Source organism: Aotus nancymaae, unplaced genomic scaffold (genome assembly GCF_030222135.1).
Source record: "Aotus nancymaae isolate 86718 unplaced genomic scaffold, 86718_ANA_hifiasm-v0.15.2.pri h1tg000046l, whole genome shotgun sequence".
NCBI lineage: Eukaryota > Metazoa > Chordata > Mammalia > Primates > Aotidae > Aotus > Aotus nancymaae.
Window position 1 is genome coordinate 24,475,076 of NW_026988460.1, and position 25,964 is coordinate 24,501,039.

The window sequence follows — 25,964 nt, forward strand, 5'->3', positions numbered from 1 at the left end:
TGGGGACAGGCCTCTCCTTGAGAAGCTACAGGCAGGTGGGAGAGGTCAGCCCGTCCACAGGTGCTGAGGTCTGGGGTGATTCATGCCGATTCAATAGATTATGGCTCATCCTCACAGGGAATATTATGCAGCTGCCAAAATGAGGATGTTTTCGATGGAAAGACCTTTAAGATCTTTTACGAGAAGAAAGCAAGGTGTTGACTGGTGTGTAAAGTGTGCCACCTTATGTGTAAAATAGGGATAGAAATTCACCTCCACTTGCATGTGCATCAGCAAATCAGAAGCTGGTTTCCATGGTTACCTGTGGTCACCTGGGGTGGGGGGACAAGTGTGCAAGGGGAGATGAGACTTCCTACCTCGTGACTTGCTCTATTTTCTGGTTTTGGAGCTGTGGTGCTGTATCACCTGTTCACATTACATGAAATTAAAAAGCAGTTGGTGGGTGAATGTTCATTGGTGAGTGTTAAGTAAAAATATTTAAGATGGTTTAAAATTCCCTGTGTTACTGACCTTATTGAAGAGACTTCTTTCTGGAGTGATATATGAAAGTTTCCATTGTGATTAAAATTATATGGTACTGCAGTCAGTTTTTGCAGTTTGGCCAGTGGACAAAAGAAAAAGCCCCACCCATTCTCCCTCCTGCCTTTCCTTCACCTCTCTTCCTGTGGGTGTTTCCTTCTGGGGAGCAGACTTTGGGCTTTTCCTGTGGGGCATCACTGCATTGAACATTCTGTCCAGAGCCTGTTTTCTCAGTCTGCCCCACTGCCCCAGGGTTGGTGACAGGTCCGGGCCCTGGGGGGCGGGGAGCAGGCCCAGCTGCTGGCAGGGAGCAGCCAGGTGCAGGGAAGTCCCTCTCTGGCATTCTGCAAGGCTCCAATCCACCTCTGCTGCTCACACGCTGTGTTCCCTTAGGGCCAGTGTGTCATATCTCAGGTCTCAGATTCCTCCTCTGGGAAGTGGGTGTCAAACTCCCTAGCTCTCAGGGTGGTTGGAAAGAGGAAATGAGGAAGTGAGGCTGGGCCTGGTGGCTCACATCTGTGATCCTAGCCCTTTGAGAGCCCAATGCAGGAGGATCACTTGAGGCCAGGAGTTCAAGATCAGCCTGAGCAACAAAGTGAGACCCCATCTCTACAAAAAATATAAAATTAGCTGGGTGGTGTACCTGTAGTCCCAGCTACTTGGGAGGCTGAGGTAGGAGGATCACTTGAGCCCAGGAGTTTGAGGCTGCAGTGAGCCGTGATCACACCACTGCATTCCAGCCTGAGAGACAGGACGAGATCCTCTCTTAAAAAAAAAAGAAAAAAAAAGGAGGGACTGGGTGCGGTGCTTCATTCCTGTAATCCCAGCACTTTTGGAGGCCTAGGCAGGCGGATAACGAGATCAAGACCATCCTGGCCAACATAGTGAAATCCCATCTCTACTAAAAATACAAAAATTAGCTGGGCATGGTGGGTGCACGCCTGTAGTCCCAGCTACTCAGGAGGCTGAGGCAGGAGAATTGCTTGAACCCGGGAGGCGGAGGTTGTAGTTAGCCGAGATCGCACCACTGCACTCCAGCCTGGTGACAGAGTGAGACTCTGTCTCAAAAAAAGAGGAAAGGAGAGCACACATTCGTTTATTCTGCATGTGTTTGCTGGGTGCTGGGCACTGTTCTGAGTTCTGGGGGTAAAGCAGTAACCAAGACGATGTCCTCTACCCCCATAGAGCTCGCTCCCACAGGGAGACCCAGATGGAAACGCATTGATGTACACTGTAGTGTCCTGCGCTGACCCTGTGTGGGAGGAGGGGCGGAGACACTGGTCCGGGGAAGGGACTGCAGTTGGGGCTGTTTTAGGTAAAGCGTCAGTGGGGGTCAGGACTCAGCCTTGGGTGTTGCTGAGGGGAGGGACATTAGGACTGAGTGTACCCCAGGTGCAGGTGACTGGGTGTGTTGAGGAGCTGCTGCTGGATTCTGGTTCGGGGAGGAGTGGGGTCTCACTGAGATCCTAAAGGTAACTTACCCAATGCTGCTGCTGTTGGGGGAGCAGGCTGACGGATCCCTCTGTAGCCCAGGTGTAGGGATGGGCCTGGAGAGGGCAAGGCAGCAGGTGGGAGGCCTGTTAGAGTGACAGGGCTGGGAAACTGAGGCTCAGAGAGGGCCCTGCCTGCCTGCAGTCACATAATGACTGGGGAGGAATATCTGGGATGGAAGCCAGCTCCCTCCACCTCCAGGTCCTGCCTGGAGAGCTGCCCTCGAGTACAGGGCACCACCGCACGCCTGCACCACAAACTCACCTCCTCCAGGCACGTCCTTTCCCAGGGCCCCTCTTGGGTCAAGCTGTGCGTCATTTTGTGCCATTGTCTTCAGTTATTGGAATTTGGAAACGTTGCAGAAATGCCTCTCTCTCTCCTCATATATGGAGATTGTTGCAAAGCAAGTGCTGCTTTGGGGAAAGGTTATTTCCTTCCTTGCGGGCGGGGAGCCTGGCTTTCCTGAGAGGGGCTGCATTGTAGGCGGCCAGTGCGTCCCACCCAGGTCTGTGTGCTGGTGAGGAAGTGGTGCCACCCGCCTGTGCCAGGCCGGGGATGTGGAGGGGAGCATCCATGTGCTCAGGCAGACCCTGCCGGTCCCAGGCCTCATACCTTGTCAGGCCTCCGGTTATTTATCTGTGAATAGGGGTGCCCCCTTGGCTCTGCTGACATTGGTGCCCAGAAATAGCCTGAAACTGGAGGAGGGCTCTGAAGTGTGATGGGGCCCAGCTGGGAGCATGGGGAACACCGTGGGCATCAAGCGCTGCCTGGGCCTGAGCCCCCGGAGCCTGTGGCATGAGGGGTTCATCTGCCAGCCTCAGATTCTCCATCTGGAAAATGGGCCTGGTGGTAGGGCCTCCCAGTAGGGTTGGTGTGAAGGCTGAAGGATGAATGGAGAGCCCTGGGCCCACTTCGGGGAGGTGGACAGTGCTGCTGGCTGTAGCTGGTTCTTGAGTATGGCTGAGTGCGTCTGCCCATTTCTCCTGTGGCTTCTCTCTTCTGGCCATGGAGATGCCATCATCTGTGTCTGGGGCTAGCCCTTGGGCTTGTGATTGGGGCACCCCAGTGCTTGATAAGCCTCCCAGAATTCTTCCCTCCTTAGCCTGGGACCCCATCCTGGCCCAAGTGAGCTTTTAGATGATCCAGAATGTTCTGTTCTTCTTAGAGTCTCCTCAAAATTAAAACACATAATCCAAAAACATTGTAGTGGAGAACTCTCAGGACCCTGGAACACATCTCCTGGCCTCCACGGGTCCGGCCTGTGGACTATGCAGTAGCCCTGAGGGCAGTGGGGATCCCTGAGGGCAGTGGGGATCCCTGAAGGAGTAGGGAGAGTGGGGTTCGGGTGGAAGCCCAGCTGGGACTTGAGGATCAGGCTGGAGTGCAGTGGCATGATCACAGCTCACTGCAGCCTCGAACTCATGGGCTCAAGTGATCTTCCCGCCTTGGCCTTCCAAAGCTCTAGGATTATAGGTGTGAGTCACCGTGCCCCGCTGCCACCCTGGACTTGTGGCCCTGACACATGCCAACCCTTCAAAGTCACAAGCATGTCACACCCTCGTTGGCCCTCGGTACGTGTGTGGGCACATACACATACAATCTCTCTCTCAATCTCTCTCATCTGTCTCTGAAGATCCTACTCATCACCGTGATTTCTTAGATAACTTCCCTAGTCCTTGGAGCGGAGACATTCACTGTCCTCGTGGTGGTTGGTGTTGGCCCAAGCATCTCAGTGTCCTCCCTCATCTCTGTTCTCCTGCATGGCCGTGGAAATAAATTAATTCCACTGATTTGGCCCATGGGCATCCCAGGGGCCCTGGCGGCTGTTGTCTGATTATGGGGGCTGATAGAGGCAGAGGGCACATATGGGAACCTGTGCACTTTCTTAGGGAGCAAACCAGTGGGTGTCAGCTTTGTTTCTGACAGAGTGAGGATGAGCTTCACCACCGTGTTTTCGGCTGCATCCTCCCTACCACCTCTCCTCGACGTCATACTTAATAACTTAATATTATTTTAATAATCCCTTCCCCATTTTGCTTATATTTACTTTTTTTTTTCCTGAGACTGAGTCTCGCTCTGTCTCCCAGGCTGCAATGTAGTGGCATGATCCCAGCTCGCTGCGACCTCCACCTCCTGGGTTCAAGCGATTCTCCTGCCTTAGCTTCATGAGTAGCTGGGACTACAGGTGTGAGCCCACCACACCTGGCTGCTTATACTTACTTTTTTTTTTTTTTGAGACAGAGTCTTGCTCTGTTGCCAGGCTGGAGTGCGATGGCATGATCTCGGCTCACTGCAACCTCTGTCTCTCGGATTCAAGCGATTCCCCTGCCTCAGCCTCCTGAGTAGCTGGGACTACAGGAAACCGCTAGCACTCCCGGCTAATTTTTTGTATTTTAGTAGAGATGGGGTTTCACCATGGCCAGGATGGTCTTGATCTCCTGACCTCATGATCCCCCTGCCTTGGCCTCCCAAAGTGCTGGGATTACAGGCATGAGCCACCACGCCCGGCCATTTACTTTTAAAGGAAACCTTTTATCACAACTGTAGATAAAAATTAGGATCACTTGCCCTAAACCAGCAGTAGCCCTAAAAATAAATACAGCAGTAAAAATACAGTGCTTAACATCCTAGCCTCCTTATGTTCCCTGCCACGGCCTTTGGCCCAAGTGAGTGTTGCCTGGTTTGTTAAAAGGAACAGTTGGCAAGCATCTCAGAGATGTGGGAGGCACACACTCTTGCTGCCCGGAGACAGTTTCCGATAGTCCGATTGGCTCAGAGGAAGTCACAGAGGAACATTTCCTCACCACAGGACCATTGAGCCCTGGTACTTGTCCCTGAAATCAGCTGTCCCTGCACAGTCATCTCTAGCCCTGCTGGGAAAGTCCTCTGTGGCAGGGTGTCACATACCTGCAGGTCTCCTGGGACCCCCTTGGTGTGTTTTGTGCTGGGCTGGACGGAGGAGGCTCCAGCCCTCCAGCAGGGATATCTTCTCTGAGACCAAGTCTCTGACTCTCAGGGAGTGACTGTTTCCTCTGTGCCCCCAGCCCCATGCCCTAAGACTATCCTAGTGGGTTCTGGCTGCTATGACAAATGTCAGAGATGAGTTAAGGAGGGAATTGAAGATGGACTTTTATTTCTCAGTTCTGGAGGCTGGAAGTCCAAGCCCTAGATTTGGTTCCTGGTGAGCATTTTCTTCCCCGAGTGCACGTGGGTGCCTTCTGGCTGTGTCCTCATGTGATGGGGGGCAGGGAGCCATGAGGGGGTTAGGGGAGGGGAGAGAGAGAGAGAGAGAGAAAGGGAAGAGAGGGAGGGAGGGAGAGCTAGTGAGCTCTGGTCTCTTTTCCTCTAAGGACACTAATCTGCACATGGGGGCCCCATCCTTGTGACCTCATCTAAACCTCCTAATGGGAGGCCCCAGTTCCTGATTCCATCCCACTGGGGTCAGGGCTTTAACATATGAATGTGGGGAGGACACAGATGTTCAGCCTCTAACAGACTGGCTTAATGAACTGCCGAGGGTGGAAACGCTGTAACACCAGCTGCCTGTCCCTGAATGGTCACACTATGACCCCAAGGCAGGGTGAGGTGGGGTGACCATGGCTTCCTGTGCATGGGAGGGAGGAGTGACCCCTCCTTGGCCCTAGACATTGGGGGTCCCAGGGGCTGGTTGGGCATCAGCACATGGCACTGTAGCCCACCTGTGACATGGGCTTGGTCCCCTACAGTGACTTCGGAAGTTGGCCTGCCCATTGCTGGAAGCAGGGGCTCCTTTGCATGGGCTTCTCTGTGTCCGAGGCCACTCAGGAGACATAGGGGCCCCACTGCATCCTCATGGAAGGACTAGCGACCCGTCAGCCCTGGGTCAAGCTGCAGCCACCAGGACTCCCTCACGCCCTATCTTTCCTTTGTCTCTGCCTTTCTCTGTGAGCCTGGTTGATTCTCTCGAAATGATGCCTACCACATGGCAGGAAGTGTGCTCACTTTCAGAACTCGCTATTTCTTCCCCTGCAGGTGGTCTGTATGTTCCTTTATTTCCACTTCAGGAGCCCAGGGAGGAGCTGTGACCAGCCCAGCCTGGGAAGAACGTCTGCCCTGGGCCGGTCAGCTGTGGCTGGGGAGGGTCACAGAGTTATGCATTGATGTGACCCTAGGGACATGTCTGGAGCCATTCCCTGAGCATGGGGACTGATCGAGGCAGCCTGCTGCCCCAGGAGGGGTCTAGTCTACTGCAGGGACACGGTTTAATAACCCCAGAAACTCAGACGTTTTGGGGTTAAGTCAGCTGTGAATATAGGAAGGTGGTTCTTCTTTCTTTGTTGTCACAAATGTCAGGATAATTTGGTTGCAGGTGATAGAAAGTACAATTTCAGCAAAAAAAATCACGGAACTAAAAACATACAGGGTGTAGCTTCAGGCATGGCTGTATCCAGGGCCTGTGCAGACGCCATCGGGACCGGGTCTCCATCTCTCACTCTGCTGTTCTTTGTGTTCCATACTCCTGGCAGGCTGTGCCGTGTGGTGGTTAGGTGGCCCAGCAACTCCAGGCTCACCCTCGCGCTCAGAAGCTCTGGAGCAAGGCAGCCCCCTCCCAGGAGCATCAGTGTGGGCCATGTGACTGGGTTGTGTGACTGCCCTGACCTGACACTGTTGATGGGGCAGGGAGACCTCTCATTGGCCATCTAGCAGTCCATGTAGCTTGAAGTGGGAGGGGGGTTCCCCAGAGGAAAATTGGGGTGCTCTTAGCAGGAGAAGGGGGCAGAGATCCCCAGTCATCTCTGGCCTGCTCTGCATAAACAGCCAGTACGTTTCTTTCCCTGTCATGATCTCTCATGGCCGACTCATTGAAACGGAATGTGAAGACCTTCTAGTAGCAGCAGCTATTCATGATCTAGGATAGCTCATGCTAAAATAGGGAGTTGTAGAGAATGGGTAGAGGCTGCAAAGCCCCAACCTCCAACCCAGCCCCACTGATGCCAAGTGGTGTGGAGTCTGTTACTCTCTGAGGGTGGGTTTGCTCTAAACTTCTTGGTTTTTCACCCTTCTCATCTAGAAACCCTGAAGATCCAGGAACTCCCTATGCAGGGTGCAGGAGGTCACAGAGACGTATCACTGAACTCCAAGGAAAGGTTTCCCAGAGAAGGGAATATGGAGCTGGATCTTTAGGGGATAAATAGGAGTTTGCTAAGGGAAAGAAAGGTATGCCTGACAGGGGGACCACCCTTGCAAAGGCATGGGAAGTTTTGAGGAGCTATGAGAGGTTTAGAGTAGCTGGAGCCAGTAGTTGAAAAAAAAATTGAACATTCCTTGAGTAACTTGTTTGCTAAGGATTTCTAGGTCACTGTTGTTGGAGCTGGGGTCTCTACAGCGTCTCCTTGAGTGTTCCCAGTAGTGCTGAGAGGCTGCTGTGGCTGGACCCATTGCGCAGATGAAAGCACTGCTGCTCAGAGGGTCACATGCTCCGAGGTGCCCAGCAACTAGGGGCAGGGCTGGCTTCAGATTTGAGCTCTGATCTCTGGGAGTCCAGGGCTTGGTCCTGCTGGCTGTCTCGCCTGGCTTTGGCAGCGGGGGCTGACTGCCCTGGGGGCCTCCAGGGCTCTTGAGCCCAACAGTTATGTCACAGCCTGGGCCAGACCCCGATGTTGGTTGTACACCAGCCGCCTCATTGGCAGCCCTGAGAAATTCCTAAATTTCAGGGCCGTGCAGATAAATTGGGCACAGCAAAGGCCCGAGGGAGTCATAGAGACTGGGCTGCCCACTCCGCTGGCTGGTGCCTCCTTCCAGATGCTGTGGGGGCCGAGGGAGCCTGGGTCTGCCGTAGGTCGGCCCCACCTGCCTGTCTCCATCAGCTGTCTGACTGTCTGCTTGGCTTTCGGTCTGTGCTTCTCTCTGTCTCTCTGTCTTGCTCTCTTTCTGTCTCCCTGATGGATCTCTTTCCTTGTCTCTGGCCGTCTCTGTGTCTCTCTGTGTCTCTTTCTGCCTGTCTCTTGTTGGCACCACTCCCCTCTACCCCCACCACCACCCAAGTCTAGGATCTCAGCCCTTTGTGAGTTAAAGGCAGACACAGAAGTAAAAGTGCTTCTGTGTGAAAGGGGGACATGGACCTTGGCTCTTTCAGTTACTTAACCAGTGACTTGCCAGCTGACTTCAGGGAAGCTTTTTCTGTTTCTGAAGCCCTCCTGGGATAATTGTTTGTGATACTCACATTCATAACTCATCCCATCCTCTGTGCCAGCCCTGTGTTGGGGCCATACAGATTAATGAATCTAACCCTCTCCCCTCACCCATCCATCCATCTACCCACTCATCTGTCCACCCACTCACCCAGTCATCCACTCACCCGCTCTCTTAGTCACCCATCCATTCACTTGTCCATCCATCTGTCCATCTGTCCATCTATCCATCCATCTACCCATCCACCCACCCACCCACCCACCCATTTAACTACCCACCCATCCACCTACCCATTCACCCATCTGGTACTTACCTCACCCTTGGGGCTTGGCCTTAAAGCAGGGGGTGGGATTCGGGTGTTCAGGGTTCTAGGAGAGTTTCAGGAGAGAGGGCATCCCAGGTTGAGCTAAGATAAGAAAAAGATGAGGGATTGGAAACCAGAGAGAGTTTTCCAGTTTAGCAGGAGTTAGGTGTGTGGAGGACGACAAAGGGGAAAAGCTAGGGGGGTTAGATGGTGAAGGGCTTTAAATACCTCCCTTAGGAGTTTTTTCTTTATCCTTGGGCCACAGGTCTTCAGCCAGGGGGATCTATGAGTGGACTCCAAGGAGTCTGTGTAATTCCTTCACACAGCCGTTTTAGGTATGTGCCCATATGTCTTAAGGCTCTTGGTTGCAAGTAACAGAAATCCTGGTCCAAGTTAGCTTAAACAAAAGGGGTTCATGTCATTGTGAAGTTCAGCTTTTCAGTTAGCTTCAGGCACAGCTGGATCCAGGTGCTGGGCAGCTGTCACTATGACCCTGTTTCTCTCTCGCATTTCTTGGCTTTTATGTTTTATGAGTGGATGCCAGCCTCTGACAATTTCCAGTTGATGACAACATGGCTTCAGGTACCCTTAATGTTAAATCATTTTAGTAGGAAAGAGAGAAGTCGTTTGCCCAGTATTTCACCTGAGATGGGTCTTACAGGCTCTGATTGTCCTGGTGTCCATCTCTGAATCAGGCGCTGTTGCGAGGGGAACGGGAAGTGCTGATTGAAGCTCCAGCGGGGTGATGGGGGCCACAGAATGAAATCCAGGGGCTGTTCTTGGAAAGATGCTGAATATGTGCGAGGTAGTCAGAAACCCCCCAATGTCACTGCAGAGCTTGGTTCATTTGGTGGAGCTGGGCGTGTATCATCCATAGCTTTTTTCACATTCTCCGAGGGGCCAGAGCTGATACAGAACCATTCAGGATTTGGAGCAGGGATGAGATGTCATAAGCAGTCCCTGGAGGCAGGATTTCGGGCCAGGGGCAGACCACGTGGAGGATGCCTGGGGATCTTTGGACCCCCGCCCCAGGGGGGTCAAGGGTGTGCCTCCTTCTGGGGTCGGGCGGAGGGCCTGCAGAGCACCAGGTGGGGAGGGCAGTGAGCTCAGCCTTGGCTGAGGGCAGCCCCATTTCTCATCGCTCCCACCCTGGGAGTGTTTCCTCTTTGCAGAGGAGTAACTTGTGGGGAAGGAAAATACCAGCTCCCTTCAATGCCAAAAGCAACATTTTCTTTTCTCAAAGGTTGATTAAAAGTCACGGACATTAATCTTTGTAATTTTTCACCTGCTTATGTTGGTAATGAGATTAGTGATTGTATATGTAGGGTCAGCTCTTACTCAAAATTTGAGGAGCTTTTTATTCCTTTTTTTTTTTAGGGAGGAGAGGAAAGGTAGGGGAGAAAACCCTGGCTGTTCCACTTGAAGGATTATTTTTCCCAGGGTTCTCATGAGCTCACCCTGTTGAAGGAAGGCCCCAGTGACCAGTGAGCATGTGAGGAGCACGGGGCACCTGGCACCCTAAGTCCCACCTGAGGCCAACAGCTTGGTCTGTACTTCACACACAGGGCTTGCCCTGAACCTGCCTTCTCCCTCCTCCTCCTTGGGGGGTCTCACACCACCCACCTATGTAATCAGCCTCCTTGCTCAACAGGAAGGTCCACAGACCCCTTCCCATCCTCCTGGCCCTGTAGCCCTTTCTTCACAGCCAAACTTCTGGTCTTTCTGAACATGTCATGCTATCTATTATTAAGATGTTTGCCCATGAGGAAATGAAGGCAACTGTAGTTTTCAAGATTGAAGCCAACTTGATTACTTGGCTCTGATAATTTGTGAATTTCAAATTAGTCACTCCTCTTCTTTCCATTTCTCCTGCCAACACCTTCTCTGGCTTTTGTTTCCTTTTTCTGGATTACTGTAATTGTTCTTTTTTTTTTTTTTTTTGAGACAGCGTCTTGCTCTGTCACCTAGGCTAGAGTGCAGTGGCGTGATCTTGGCTCACTGCAACCTCCACCTCCTAGGTTCAAGCAGTTTTCCTGCCTCAGCCTCCTGAGTAGCTGGGACTACAGGCACATGCCACCATGACCGGCTAATTTTTTGTATTTTAGTAGAGATGGGGTTTCACCATGTTGCCCCGGCTGGTCTTGAACTCCTGAGCTCAGGCAGTTTGCCTGCCTCAGCCTCCTAAAGTGCTGGAATTACAGGAGTGAGCCACTGCATCTGGCCCTGTAATGGTTCTTTTTCTTTTCTTTAAAAAGTCTCTCTCTCTCTCTCTGTGTGTCTTTTAGATATGGGGTTTTGCTCTGTCACCCAGGCTGGAGTGCAGTGGTGTGATTATAGCTCAATGCAGCCTCCAACTCCTGGGCTCAAGTAATCCTGCCGTCTCAGCTTCCCAAGTAGCTAGATACAAAGTCTCTTTGAAGGGGAAGAAAACACATACAAAAAAGTACCTAAAATCGGTGTAGGGTGGTGGAGGAAATTCTTGGATAATCACCACCTGGGCAAAGCAAGAGGACACTGCCTGCCCTGTAGGTCCTCCAATTTCCCTTACTGGCCACTAGACTATGATGGTGACAAATCCTGCTTGACTTTCTAGTTCTGCATCCTACATTTGTAGCCCCTAAATGATGTAGCTTAGATTTTGCCAGGTTTTGTACTTTATATGACTGGAATCCGTCTCAGATTTCTCAAAAGGGGTGTCTACAGTCCGTTCTTGAATTCCCAGTGTGTTGTGACGTAGTGGTGGCCCGGCCACCCTGTTGGGACAACATCCTCTAAATGTGCCAGATGTTTTGCTGAGGTCCCTGGGCACTGGATGCAGTGACTGACTGACCTCCGCCTCCTTGGCGTCCCTCCTGTGATGTGCGTGCCCCCTCCCCCACTTCTACCATTTTTCTTTGTGCCGCTCACTGCCTAGGGACCACACTCTCTTCCTCATTCCCTGCATGCCAGCTGCAGTGTGTCAGGCTGGTTCCTGCCTCAGGGCCTTCGCGCATACTGTTAGTGCCACTTAGGATACCAGTCCCCAGATCTTTGCGTGGCCACCACATTTTTGCATGATACCACCAAGCAGGTGTCGGCTGAAATGTTGCCTCTTAGACCTCCTCATGTGACCATTCTTGCCAAAGGAGCATGCAGTCTGTCTCTGTCGCAACTCCCTTATCTTTGCCCCCATCACAACGTTGGCTGCACGTGTTTAGGGCTTTCCCTCGTCTTCTTCCCTGCCATATCCCAGCACCTGCAGTGGGCTAGCCGGTAGCAGCTGCTTGATGAATAGCTGCAAACTAAAGGACTCTAGCTTTACTTTCTTGGCTAAACAGACCTGGGTTCAAATCCCCACACCTTTTACAATTCTGTGGCCTTGGACAGATCATTTACTCTGTTTGGGCCTCAGTTTCCTCATTTGTAGGTGTTAGATGGTTAAGGAAAATAATTATCCTTGGAAACTCACAGTCCAGTGATTGGCATTGTGTTGGCACTGAGGAAGTGATAGTTAGACAGGAACTTGATCAACAGCTAAAATCTCTACTTAATGCTTTGTGCCAAGAACAAGTTTATTTTTCCCAGTGAACTAGATGACTTCCTCTTATCAGACAAAGAGCACTGGGTCACCCTCTAATTTCCCTTTGGCCTTGGCTGCCAGGAAGCATACTGCTAAGGGGAGGTCTCGGGAGCAGCTCTTATTTCCTGTCCATTTTCAGTGCAATTCTTCTTCCTTTTCTTCTCCCTGTTCTTTGGTTATTTCCTTTTGGCTCTACAGTGCACATGTGTCATTATCATCTTTTATTTTGGTAAAATATATGTAACATAAACTTTACCTTTTTTTAGACTCCTCTGTCACCAGGCTGGAGTGCAGTGGCGCGATCTCGGCTTACTGCAACCTCCGCCTCCTGGGTTCAAGCAATTCTCGTGCCTCAGCCTCCCGAGTAGCTGGGATTACAGCCCCTGCCACCATGCCTGGCTAATTTTTGTATTTTTGGTAAAGACGGGGTTTCACCATGTTGGCCAGGAAGGTCTGGAACTTCTGACCTTGTGATCTGCCTGCCTCGGCCTCCCAAAGTGCTGGGATTACAGGCATGAGCCACTGCACCTGGCCGAAGTTGACCGTTTTAACCATTTTTAAGTGCACAGCTCAGTGGCATTATGTAAATTCAAACTGTTGTGTAACCATTACCACTGTCTGTTTCTAGAATTGTTTCATTGTCTTGAGCAGAAACTCTGTCCCCATTAAGCAGGAACTCCTGCTTTACCCCTCTAGTTCCTGGACCCACTGTTCTACTTTCTGTCTCTGAATTTGATGACTCTCGATATGTCACAGAAGTGGAATCACACAGGATTTGTCCTTTGGTATCTGGCTTATTGGCCTAGCACAGTGTCCTCAGGGTTCATCCGGGTTGCAGCATGGGTGAGAGTGCCCTTCCTTTTTCCTTTTAAGGCTGATAATGTTCCATTGTATGGAATATTTCGTTTGTCCATTCATCCATGGGTGGTCACTTGGTTGATCCATGTGACTCGATTCTATCATGAATAACGCTGTAGTGAACTTGGACGTGCAAATATTATTAAAAAAAAATTACTTTCTGGGCCTTAGGTGGTCCCAGGCCCACTTATAAATTAAGGGTAGATTTTTGGACAGTTGCTAGGACCAGGCTCTTTTTCCTGCCTCTGCCTGGTGTGTGTCGGTGTGTCTGTGCTCAGTAAACTCCATGGCCACTGTGGGTGCCCACCGAGGTCTCTCCCCCGGAGGTGCACATGACTCCCAGCGGCCGCAGGTGCTGGCTGCTGATGGCTCACACCTGTGCCTTCTCCAGCCACTTGCCCTTTACTGGCAGATGTCACCTCCCCATGGGGTACCTGAGAGGTCACTCTCTGTGGTCTTTGGCCAGTGACTGATGTGCCTCTGAGTGGGATGAGCCTGGGGCAGCCCCACACTGTTCGGCTTCTCCTGGGTCACTGGACTCCAGCTGAGACGGAGCCTTGCCCAGCTCCCTCTGGCTCTGCCCGCTTTTGTTTGCCCTTCTCCTGAGAGCACTCCCCTGACAGACCATGCCCTCAAGTGTCCCCACCTTGGACTGTGCTTCTGGGGAGCCCAATCAAAGAGAGTGTGCAGCTCACATAACCCTCCGAGCTCTGTGGGTCTTGCATTACTGTGGCGTTGGGTTGGACTCTGATGCAGCTGATCTACTGAGGCTGACTATACCACATGGTTATGGGTGGTCTCTTTGGAAGAGGGCGAGAAGTCCCAGCATCCACCACATATAGGAGAGGCAGGTCCTCATCCAGGAAACCAGCTATTCTGGGGGTGACCGTAGGGTGGGGTGGATGAAGGGGCAGGAGCTCCCACCTCATCCAGGCCTCTTTCCTCCTGGTGTGGACTAGAGACGCTCAGGCCTTAGAGTGTTCAGGCTGGTAGAGATGACCCAGGGGGCCCAACGATGCCAACGGGAAGGGATTATGGATCCGAATTAGCCCAGGGAAGCCCTTTGCTGGGCCCCACAGCTTCAGCGTCAAGAGTCCTGACATTAAATGCTATCATCTTAAATTAATTGTCAATGACTAATATTGGCAACTAATTTAAAAAGCACCACGTGGGCCCCAAAAACACATTGTGTGTGGACAGGCTGGGTGGCTGGTTGCATCTGCTCTCTGCTTAGACTTGGGCCGGGGGGCAGCCGTGTAGGCAGAGCCGGTGGGCCAGGTGGTACTGATTACGTGTGTCTTTGCACTGTCTTGTCTGTGAGTGACTTGTGTGTTTATTTCCCTGCTGTCATCCCCAGCTGTTTGCATGTCCCCGTGTTTTGATACAGCTGCCTATTATTGTTTAAAAGAGATCCCCTGCAAATATTTAAAAAGTTTTAAAGCCATACTGGCACCAGCCTGAGACTTTGTTCTTACCTATAGTTGCCTGGTCAAATGGAGGCTGCCCAGTTAAGGTGGAATTTCAGATAAGTGACAGATGTGTCCCAGATATTGTACAGGACATCATTAACCGCTAGACGGTTCTCCATCATTTCTCTGAGATGCCTGAGCACATCCCAGATCTGTATTTGCTGGACCTCATCAGACCCAGAAGGATCAGAACTAGAGGTGGAAAGACCTTTCCTTCCTGATCCAATGTAATATCCTGTGGCCTCTGCATCCACTGAAGTGGGACACCACTTTCCACAGTGGCGGCACTGGGGTTGTCCCTCAAGGTGGCCTTGATCTTCCAGTGTTCTTGCCAGTCCAGAGAGGCTTCATCTGGGGCCTGCTCTGGATGAATGTGAAGGTTAATTTATCAAAGGAGGCGGTGCCACTCTACTGTAGGGATATGTGTTTGTTTTTATGGTGGGTTGGGTCCCAGCCCGGCCGAGACAGCAGAGCGAGGAGCTTGTGGCCAGTGAGAGAGGCAGCTGGGGCCTGAGCCATATCCTGAAGCACGTCTGACTCTGTTGTGCCGGAGCCCTCCTTCCCCATCCTGCCTGCTCCAGTTGCCTTGTGGGGAGTCAGCAGGTCTCCAGAAGGCTTACAGTGCGTGCTGAGTCACCTGTCCCTGCTGAATACTCCCTGGGGAGACCCTCGCTGAGTGTCTCCCCAACCCCACACTGCCCTGTGCATGATCAAGTGATGGCCCTGAGAACATAACCCCAGGTGTGAACCCTGCTGCCACTTTAGAATACCCTGATCCCCCTACCCAGAGCAGGGATTTGATCAACAAAGGCCAAAGCTGTGATAGCCCGATAGCCCAGATGAGCGGCCCCACCCACTGCTGGTCCTGTCTGGAACCTGCTCTTGTGTCTTTACGCTGGTGTCAAAGCCTTGCCCACAGTTCTGGATGCACTCCCAGGTGCTAAGTGCTGAGTGCCACTTCATGGTTGCTTGACATCCTCATTATCACCTAAATGCCCATTGTCATTTTGGCTCTTCCTATGAAGAATGGGTGGCCAGATACAAAGGAATGGCTGGGCGCAGAGGCTCATGCCTGTAATCCCAGCACTTTAGGAGGCTGAGACAGGGCGATTGCTTGAGGCTAGAGTGAAGAGATGGGCAAGCCTGAGGTTTGGGGTTGCCTGAGCATGGACAGAATGTGAGGCCAGGCTTCAGGGGGCCAAGGGGCCAGGCTGCCCTGAGGGCTGTGCTGGTGAGCAGAGCAAGGGGACAGATTTGGTGGACCGGGTGGACTGGGCAGGAAGTTCCTCTGGAAGAAGTTCTAGGACAGCCCTGTGTCCTGTGGCCAGGGTACTGTCCTCCAGGATGTGATGTTCATGCCTAGGTGTGTGATGCACCAGAAGGCAGGAGGGCAGGGAGCTTGGGTCTCAGTCCACCAGCTATTTCCTGTTTTGTTTTTGAGATGGAGTCTCGCTTTGTCACCAAGGATGGAGTGCAGTGGCATGATCTTGACTCACTGCAACCTCCACCACCCAGGTTCAAACAGTTCTCCTGCCTCAGCCTCCCGAGTAGCTGGGATTATAGGCACATGCCACCAAGCCCGGCTAATTTTTGTATTTCTGGTAGAGGTGGGGTTTCACCATGTTGACCAGACTGGTCTCGAACTCCTGACCTCAAGTGATCTGCCCGCCTTGGCTTCCCAAAGTGCTGGGATTACAGGCATGAGCCACAGCACCCTGGCCAATGATTTCCATTTTTAAAAGGCACTGTCAGCTGGCATGATGGCTCATGCCTGTAATCCCAGCACTTTAGGAGGCTGAGGCGGGAGGATTGCTTAAGGCCAAGAGTTCAAGACCAACCACCAACCTGGGCAACATAGTAAGACCCCTGCTGAAAAAAAATTAGCTGAGTGTGGTGGCATGTGCCTGTAGTTCCAGCTACTCAGAGGCTGAGGTGGGAGGATCGCTTTTTCCTGAAAGGTCTAGGCTGCAGTGTGCTATGATCATACAACTGTGCTCTAGCCTGGACAACAAAGTAAGATCCTGTCCCTAAAAAACAAACATAGAAAGGCCCTGTTGAGAGTGGACCCGAGGGCCTCTCCCTTGCAGTCTGGAGGGTCTTTGCCTTTTCGAACTGGGATCAAATGCCCTCATTCTCCCAGGGGCCCACTCCTAATCTCAGTGGTTTTACGGAGACCTCCAGCCTCTTGAGGTGGCATCTCAGTGTGAGGGCAGGGCGTCAGCCCTCGAGGCCCCAAAAGCTCCTTGGTACTCCCCTGGCCCTGGGCCTGGCATGGGCTCCCATCTCCCCACCCACGCATGGCCCTCTACCACAGCCCTCCTTGCCTTGAGCACACAGCTCCCGCTTCCAGGCGCTCCTGGACTTCTCTCCTCTGTCCACTGCATCCTATCCATCAGCAAATCCTGTGGGTCCTACCTTCAAAATAGATCCCCTGTGCCACCCTCTCCCACCTCTCTTGGCTCACTGCCCTAGCCTCTCTCACCTGCTCCTGCCGGCTCCCCTGTCTCAGTGCGGCAGGCAGCTGGGTGGATCCCTTGCACTGGAGAGTCCCAGGCTCCAGTGGGGATGAGTGCTTCCAGGCATGTCCAGAGGCCCTCACTGCGGGGCAGAAGCCCATTGCTCCACAGTAAGGAATTATGTTGGTGTGGCTCTTGTGCTGGCGTGGCTCAGCCCTGGGGGCCCTCTCTCCCTCACTGCCTGCTGCTGCTGGTCCAGCCTCAGCCCCTTGGCCCTGCCACTCCCTGCCTGACCCCTCCTCAGAGAAGCCCTCTTCTTCCACTGGGCTGACACAGGCTCCCCTACCCTGCCATGTCCTCCTTCTGTTTCCCCAATTTCCGTCGTTTATTTCTTCACGGGGCTCATACCTACCTGGCATTCAGTTCTCTGCAGGTTTGCTCTTGGGTTTACTATCTGCCCCGCTAGCCCTGAGGGTGTCAGTGCTGGGAGGACGCTGGGAGCCTGTCCTGCTGGCTCATAAACCCCTGGTTCCTAGAGGGGCTGAACACAGAGGAGGCATTCCCTCAGGGCTGGGGCCAGGGGCGGGGGCCAGCCTGGGGACCGCTGCTGTGGTGACGAGCCCCACTGTCCCACTGTCACTGTCCTGTGGGGCTGGGCTTTAGGCTGGGAGTCAGAGAGGAGCTCTTGCCTCTGACTTTGGGGAGCACACTGTCTAGATGGGGCAGGCGGGGTCACTGGGTCGCAAGTGGGACTACAGGTCCTGGGACTTGGGCCAGGGTGGCAGAGGGAGGAGGTGTGAGGACTGGTGAGAAGGTGGCATTTGAGTGTCTTGTGCAAGATGAGAGGAGAGAAGAGAGCCCTCAGGAGAGTTCAGGCCTGAGGGCCTGTGGGAGGGTCGGGTTGGGATGGCTCCTGCAGGGTCTTGAGTGCCGGTCTCAGTTGGGAATCTGGACCTTTCCTTGCTGGCCATGGAAGCTGGGGCAGGCTGTGGGGCCGAGGCACGTCAGCTGCTCTCAGACCTGACTGGGCTCCCTGGGAAAGGAGAGGAGTGGAGTTGGGGTGGGCAGGGATGTGGCGGGGCTGTTCCAGTGCAGGTGGGAGCCGAGGCTGGAGTGGGGACAGGACCTGGCGATGGAGGGAAGGGGCAGAGACTGTGGTGGGGAGGGAGTGGAGACGGATTGTGGGGTGAATGGACATGACTAGGAGAATTGGTGGGGTGTTAGGAATAGCAAGGCATCAGGAGGCGTTTGCCAGTGCTACTGGGGAGGGGAGCAGGAGCAGCCCCTGGGGCTCAGCCTGCAATCCCAGAGGGTATCACGGGGGTGTTCCTGGGTCCTAGGGTCTGTGGGCTGGGGCTGTAGTGGGGGTCTAGTTCTTGCCCAGCGTTTCCCCACTGAACGTGTTTTCTGGCCAGCAGCTGCCGTGCGTGGCTGGGGACCGAGCCAGGGATCTGCTGGGAGGGATTGGTCATGTGTGTGCATGGGCCTGTGTGTGAGACTGCCCAGGGTGGGTAGCAGCATGTGGGGATGCTGTGGGTGAGACAGCATGTGTGATGCATGGAGGCTTATGTGCCCGATGTGCCCTGGTGAGTGTGACTGAGTGGGTGTGAGGCTGTGCATGTGGGCACGAGGGCTCATTCAGAGGGCATGCGTCAGAATGCAGGTGAGGCTGGAGGCCAAGTGGCCCAGCAAACACCTGTGGGGTTGTCAGCAACTCCAGGTCAGCACCTGTGGCAGCCAGCCACTGCACTCTCACCTGTCTGTGATCTGTCCCACGTGTGGCAGAGCCTGTGTGTAGGGGGGGAATAGTCGTGAGTGTGCCCCCAGGGATGAGGGCCTGCATGTGAGGTGGCTGAGGCTGGGCTCTGCCTGCGTGCATGCCAGTGTGCACCCCATCTGTGTGTGCACCCCCGGTGCTGACAGGCTTCCTTTCTGATTCCCCCAGGGTCTTGAAAGAGAGGGGACCGTGCTGGGCTGGCCTGGACCATGGTGCTGCTCTGGGAGCCTGTGGGAGCCTGGCTTGCTCTGGGCCTGGCTCTGGTCCTGGGCCCCAGCGTGGCCACTGCTGCCCCTCGGCAGGACTGCACAGGCATGGAGTGCCCACTGCTGGAGAACTGCATTGAGGAGGCGCTGGAGCCAGGTGCGTGCTGCGCCACATGTGTGCAGCAGGGCTGTGCCTGCGAGGGCTACCAGTACTACGACTGCCTGCAGGGGGGCTTCACGCGCGGCCGAGTGCCCGCCGGTCAGTCCTACTTTGTGGACTTCGGCAGCACCGAGTGTTCCTGTCCACCAGGCGGCGGCAAGATCAGCTGCCAGTTCATGCTGTGCCCGGAGCTGCCGCCCAACTGCATCGAGGCCGTGGTGGTGGCTGACAGCTGCCCACAGTGCGGCCAGGTGGGCTGCGTCCACGCGGGCCGCAAGTATGCCGCTGGCCACACTGTTCACCTGCCGCCCTGCCGGGCCTGCCACTGCCCTGATGCCGGCGGGGAGCTCATCTGCTACCAGCTCCCTGGTTGCCACGGGAACTTCTCAAATGCCGAGGAGGGCGACTCCGAGCGACACTATGAAGAACCCTACAGCTATGATCAGGAGGTGGCTGAGGCAGAAGCAGCAGCAGCCCTGGGGGGCGAGGATCAGACGGGTGCAGTCCAGGCGGGCGCAGGGGGGCCCCCGGCTGCTCTGGGAGGTGGGAATCAGCCACTGTCCACCATCCAGGCCCCTCCCTGGCCAGCTGCCCTCCCCAGGCCGACAGCAGCTGCTGCCTTGGGTCCCCCAGCCCCAGTGCAGGCCAAAGCTAGGAGAGTGACTGAGGACAATGAGGATGAAGAAGAGGAGGAGGAGGAGGAGAGAGAGGAAATGGCTGTTACTGAGCCACTTGCAGCAGGTGGCCGCAGGGGGCTGGACAGATGGCCCACTACAGCTGCAGCTGGACCCAGTCTTCCCATCCAGGAGGAGAGGGCAGAAGCTGGGGCAAGGCCCGAAGAGAACCTCATCCCAGATGCCCAAGCCACGCTCCACAGCGCTGGGCCAGAGGACGTGACGCCTGCACCAGGCCCAGGCACAGCTGCTGTTGTTCTAACTCAGGCCATGCCTGACCCTCCCAGGGACCCAGTCAAGCCCAGCCCCCACACCATCCTGTCCACACCACTGCATGACTCAGCCTGGGTGCCACCCACCCTAGAAGTGCCCAGGAAGCTGCAGGTTCTCCCCCATTTCCACGCGGAGGAGGACACAGACCCCAACTCTGTCCATTCTATCCCCAGAGGCAGCCCTGAAGGTAAGACCCTGTCCTGGTTCCTTCATGGCATTTTGCTTCGGAAGGGCAGCTTTGGGCTCTGGCCACTGCCCCAGGTCTCTGCCTGGGTCTGGGGGTGCTGGGTCTGTGGGGCCAGGCCCAGGGAGGCCAGCCCAGGCCCTTGGTGTGGGCAGGAGGCTGTGAGAGTGTACCTTCTCCCAGGCCCAGCTCTTGGGATGGGGTGGGTGGGTGGGAGTGGGGTTCCTGTTGTGGGAGGTGCTGGACCCCCTGGTAGGGCTGCAGTTGTGGTCAGGGGTCTAGAAGGTGCACACCTCCAGAGCTGGGGGCGCTGAGGAGGGTTCCTGCTTCAGTCCAGTAGCCCCCGCGTGACCTGGCAGGAAGTGCGAAGGGCAGTCTCTTCTCAGCTGTCCCAGTGGCTGGCCTGTGGCCTAGGAGCCTAGCATGGCTACCTCTGCCAAGTTTTCAACACATGTCAGCCAGAAAGCTGAATTTTGTGGTGACGTCTTCTCATTTCTAAGTGTCTGCAGCAAATTCTAATCTCACAAGCATGTGTTGTAGAAAGAAGTGAACTCGTGGGCAGAGGCGAAGTGGGTGGGCCATTTGAGTGGGGCCACTGGCCATGCTGGACCAGTGGAGGTGGCCGGGCCACGCCAGCTATGCCCTCACTCCATGGAGGCCCTTCTCCAAGCTGGGCAGGCAGTTTCCCACCAGTCCTCTCAGCAGCACCGAGTGCTTAACAACCATGCATGCTGTTTCACTAATGAGGCAGCTGGGGCTCAGGGTGGTGCTGGAGGCTCAGGTAAGCAGTGGGCCTGGAATGCCCTGGACCCTACACTCCTGATCCTTTATCCTTCAAGCCACCTGACACGGAGTTCAACACACTCCATCGGGCACATGAGAGTAGGCAGCTAGGACCAGGGCACCCAGGCCTCAGACAGGGACCAGCCCAAGGCTGTGCAGAGGCTGGTAGACAGCCCACGCCTCTTCCTGCCTGTCCATGCCTGCTCTCAGCAGGCCCTCCATAGCCCGGTACAGTCAGACACCCCATTGGAAGACCCTGCGGGCTGTGGTGAGGAGGGGAAGGGTCAGCTGAGCCTACTTATGAGCCCTCCTCAAAGGGCTCTGCTCTTGAGCAGGGGCCACAGCCCCCACGAGGCTGACCCCTTCCTGCTCACGTTAGGAGCCTTGAGCTCCTTCAGGGGGTGATTCTGCATCAGCCGCGGGCTTGTGGATCCAGAAGCCTGGTCTAGCTCCCGTGGTGCCTGGAGTTGTGCTCCTCAGACCCCACTCAGGTTTGAAATCCCCGAGGGCCAACACTGGAGAGGAGAGGCGTCAGGAGTCCTCCAGCAAACAGGCGGGTCTGGGCAGGCCACCCTCTGCTGCCACAGCCTGGGGAATCTAGGGCCTCACAGACCCATGGACATTGGAAAGGCCGAGCTCCCTCAGTGTGAGAGGGGACAGCCCCACACCTGGGGAGAACACCATATCAGAGCATGCCACCCTCTGCCCTATACGGTTTCCTCCTGCCCTTCCTCAGCCTCTTCTCGCATGAATCAGAGCTTCCGTTCTTTTTTGTTTTTTGAGATGGAATCTCGCTCTGTGTCAGACTGGAGTGTAGTAGTGCTATCTAGGCTCACTGCAATCTCCACCTCCTGGCTTCAAGTGATTCTTCTGCCTCAGTCTTCTGAGTAGCTGGGATTACAGGTGTATGCCACCATGCCCAGGTCATTTTAGTATTTGTAGTAGAGACAGGGTTTCACCATGTTGGCCAGGATGATCCAATCTCTTGACCTCATGATCCATCTGCGTCGGCCTCCCAAAGTGTTGGGATTACAGGTGTGCACCACTGTGCCTGGCCCAGAGCTTCCTTTCAATCAACTTCAATTCCCTCTGGCTACAGGGACTTTGCACGTGCTGTTTCCCCTGCCTGGAGCACCCCCTTCTCACCACTGCCTACTTACCACCTCATCCTCCACATTGCAGCTCAAGTAGAAGCTGCAGGCTTCCTCCAGGGAGCCTTCCCTGACCCCCAGGAGGCGTCAGATCCCCTGAGTGAGGCTCACCACTTCACTCCTCAGCCTGTATCACTGCTCAGAACGTCACACCTCTGTGACTGCTGGGGTCTTCATCTCCCCCTCAAAGCCCCAAGCTCTGAAGGGCAGGGTCTCTGCTGGGTTTTGCCCAACCCTGTACTTTCAGCATCTGCCTGGATCCTGTGCACATGCTGGGCACTCAGAAACCATTGTCAGAGGGTGGGCCAGGTGCGGTGGCTCATGCCTGTAATCCCAGCACTTTGGGAAGCTGAAGCAGGTGGGTTACCCGAGGTGAGGAGTTTGAGACCAGCCTGGTCAACATGGTGAAACCCGTCTCTACTAAAAATACAAAATTAGCCAGGCGTGGTGGTGGGTGCCTGTAATCCCACTTACTTGGGAGGCTGAGGCAGGAGAATCACTCAAACTCAGTAGGCAGAGGTTGCAGTGAGCCGAGATTGCACCATTGCACTCCAGTGTGGGCGATAAAAATGAAACTCCGTCTCAAAAAACGAAAACAAAACAAACAAAAAAAACACTGTCAGAGAGTGAAGAGCTGAAGAAGGCAGGAGAGAAGCCTGCTTCCACCACTTTCTGCCCTTGTGTCTGCAGGTGGTGGCCCGGGCTCGCTGCAGCCCACTCTCTACTCCTGTGAACTCAGAGGGCCGTTGTGAGGAGTACGGGGCTCAGTAATCACAGAGGTCTGCCTGGCAGAGTCACAGTGCTGAGGGGTGTCTGCAGTGGACAGCAGCAGTCATCTGAGTTTGAGGGTTTCCCTGTTAGCCAGAGCATCACAGCATTCAGATACTCCTGCCCTGCAGAACCTGCTCGTGTGAGGCCCGAGGAAGGGACCCCTTTTAGCTGGAGCCACAGGTTGTACTGAGGCCTTCTACAGGTCAGGGGCTGCTCCCAGATGCCCTGATAACCTCCGATCTCCTGGGGGCCACCCTGCCTCAGGTTTCCTCCATGTGGCCCTCCATTGTGCCAGCCCTGCGGGAAAAGCTGCCCTCACAAAGCCTCTTGAGTGACAACAGACGTCAGACTCCTTCTCCCCAGCCCAGGGAGCCGGGCATGTGGCTTCCATTAGGCCACATCTGGACATGCTCAGAGGCAGGGACGGCCTGGCCGAGGCAGTCTGGATCCCTGGCAGAGCTCCAGCTCAAAGACAGGACCCCCAGCCCAGCCGGGCCTGGGGCACTGGCTGTAAACCCCTTCTCCAGGCCCCAGGGCTGCCATGGCAACATGGCTGGAGGGGTTACTTCCGGCCCCATTACCTGCCTTTCTGCAGGGCCCAGGGCTGAGCAGGGCAAAGCCACCTCCCCAGCTTCTTTTCACCAAGGGCACCTCCATCATCCAGATCCCCCAAGGCCTCCCCCAACAACAGCAGCTAGGGGCTCTAAGGTCCAAACCCCTCTTCTCCCAGGAGGCTCATTTGGGCAGCCCGATCCCCTACCTGCTGGGCTCCCATCTCCCACCCCTCCCATGCTGGGTACACATGGCGGTGACCAGGGATAAACCTGCCTGTGTATGTCTCTGTAATGCCCTCTTACCCCATTAGACCCTAAACGAGGGTGAGGTTGCGCCCGCCTTGCTCACTGTCGCAGCCTTGGCACAGTGAGGCTGCCCCATGAGTATCTGTTGAAGATATCAGCGGGTGGGCTGAGGACAGATGGCGACTAATCATTGTCACATTTCAAATTGCTCAGCAAGTCCTCAGCCGAGCATTGGACAAGAATTAGCTTGTTTAATCCTCAAAGCAGCCCCATGACTCAGGGACTTCCCTGCTGCTTACAGATGGAAAAACTGAGGCACAAAACCATAGGCCACATGCCCAAATTCTGTGGGTTCTGGAGCCAGAGCCCATGAATTGGTGGTGATGAGTGGGTCTTGGTGGGCTGAAGGGTGAGAGATGGGGTGTGGGTGTGGATATTTATCTGGTCAGGCCTGAGCTTCTGGGTCCCGTTTGAATCCATCCCCTACCCCTGGGTCCTAGATCTTCCATTCCCTGCACACCAAAAACTGCAGCTGCCTGTCCCTGCCCTGCTAATTCTGGTCTCTGGGCCTTTGCATGCGCTGGGTCCCTGCCAGAACAGCCCTCAGACAAGATAAGGGGCACTGAGTTGGGGGCCCATTGGCCAGCAGCACTCATCAAAGCCCACACCCAAAAATACATTTGAGAAAGCTCAGGGGAGAGGGGAAAACTGAGGCTCCTGAAAACAAAGCTGCTCTCCAGGATCCCACAGCCCAGACCACAGAGAGGCCTGGGCATCAAGAGGCAGGGGCAGGGGCCAGGGCGGGGGCTGCTTCTATTTCAGAAACCCTGGAAGCTGCACTGCCTGTACCATGCTCCTGAGTCTGGCTGCACGCCCTCCCTGGCACATGTGCACTTCATTACACACCCCGCCTACAACATGCATGCTCCCCACCTCCCCCATCCCAGCGTGCCACCTCCCGCCCGTGACCTGGTGCTGCTAGCCACACCTCTCGGATGCACTCCACTGAGAATAGGGAGATGGAGCCCATCTCCCCAGCTTGTTGGGAGGATCAAATCACAGAAACAGGAGCCAGGCACCCAGGAGGTGCTCAGCGAGGGTGAGTTCTGGCCCTGCCCACCTTGAGCAGGCTGAAAGCAGAGTTGGCAGAGGTGGCAGCCAGTGGGCCTGGAGGAGCCCATGGAGACCACAGTTTCACCCTCGTTGCGTGTGCATGGGCTTTGCACATGGTCTATGCCCAGCAAGTGCTGTGGGAGGACTTGAGAGATGGGAAAACAGGATCCCAGCTAGTTAAGAGCCTTGCCTAAGGCCACAGCTATGGGCAGCAGAATGAGTGGATGCAAACACTGCTGACACTCCAGAGCCCCTCATGCCGCCTCCTTCAAGAAACCTTCCAAGATACCACACAGGCATCTTTTCCTCACAGCCCCCAGCCTGTGAACCAAGTCCATACTGGTCCATCTCTGCCTTCCCAGGGACACCAGGGCACGCTCACAGTTGACACCTAGTGAAGGTTTGTAGAGTGAATGATATGGGATTGAACAAGACACAGGCATCCAGCTGTGGAGACTGATCTCTAGAAACCTCAGAAGGGAGACAGGGAGAAAGTAGAGCTGGAGTTGAGGAAGTGCTGAGAGAAGGCACAAAGATTCAGGAAGGCTTCCCAGAGGAGGTGCTGTCTGAGCTGGCCAGAAACAGTATGAGCAAATGCTTGGAACAGAGGGGAGATGGTTTGGGATGCTCAGAGGATGGCAGGGGAACTAGGGTGAGGAGGAATTACTAAGAGAAAGGGTGGTCGGGGGATCTCCCCTGGTTCACTTATTTATTCACCCAGTATTTATAAAGCTCTAACTGTGTGCAGGCCCTGCTGGACACCCTTGGGCTCCGCAGAGAATATGACAGGTATGGTCCCCACCCTCACCTCACACTGCTGACATTCTGCTGGGGAAGAAAACAGTAAACAAGTCCATAGGAATTATCTGCTGTAATGTCAGGTATTGGTAAGAGAAATTAAAGCAGGATGAGGCTGGGTGCAGTGGCTCAAGATTTCCTCCAGGGAGACTTCCCTGACCCCCAGGAGGAGTCAGATTGCCCGAGTGAGGCTCACCACTTTTCTCCTTAGCCCGTATCACTGCTCAGAACGTCACACCTCTGTGACTGCTGGGGTCTTCATCTCCCCCTCAAAGCCCCAAGCTCTGAAGGGCAGGGTCTCTGCTGGGTTTTGCCCAACCCTGTACTTTCAGCATCTGCCCAGATCACGTGCACATGCTGGGCACTCAGAAACCACTGTCAGAGCGGGGGCCGGGCGCGGCAGCTCATGCCTGTAATCCCAGCACTTTGGGAGGCTGAGGCGGGTGG

The 25,964-nt window shown here is 54.7% G+C and overlaps 1 protein-coding gene across 3 annotated transcripts in view; it reads left to right on the forward strand.

Moving 5' to 3' along the window:
- FBLN2 (fibulin 2) overlaps positions 1 to 25,964 on the forward strand; it is a 108,300-nt gene that overhangs the window by 23,319 nt on the left and 59,017 nt on the right. For all 3 annotated transcript variants that reach the window (XM_021675732.2, XM_064362062.1, XM_064362060.1), the window contains one exon: positions 18,773 to 20,104. In XM_021675732.2, coding sequence (XP_021531407.2) covers positions 18,814 to 20,104 — 1,291 coding nt within the window. In that variant the 5' untranslated portion in view covers positions 18,773 to 18,813. The remainder of the gene's footprint in view (positions 1 to 18,772; positions 20,105 to 25,964) is intronic.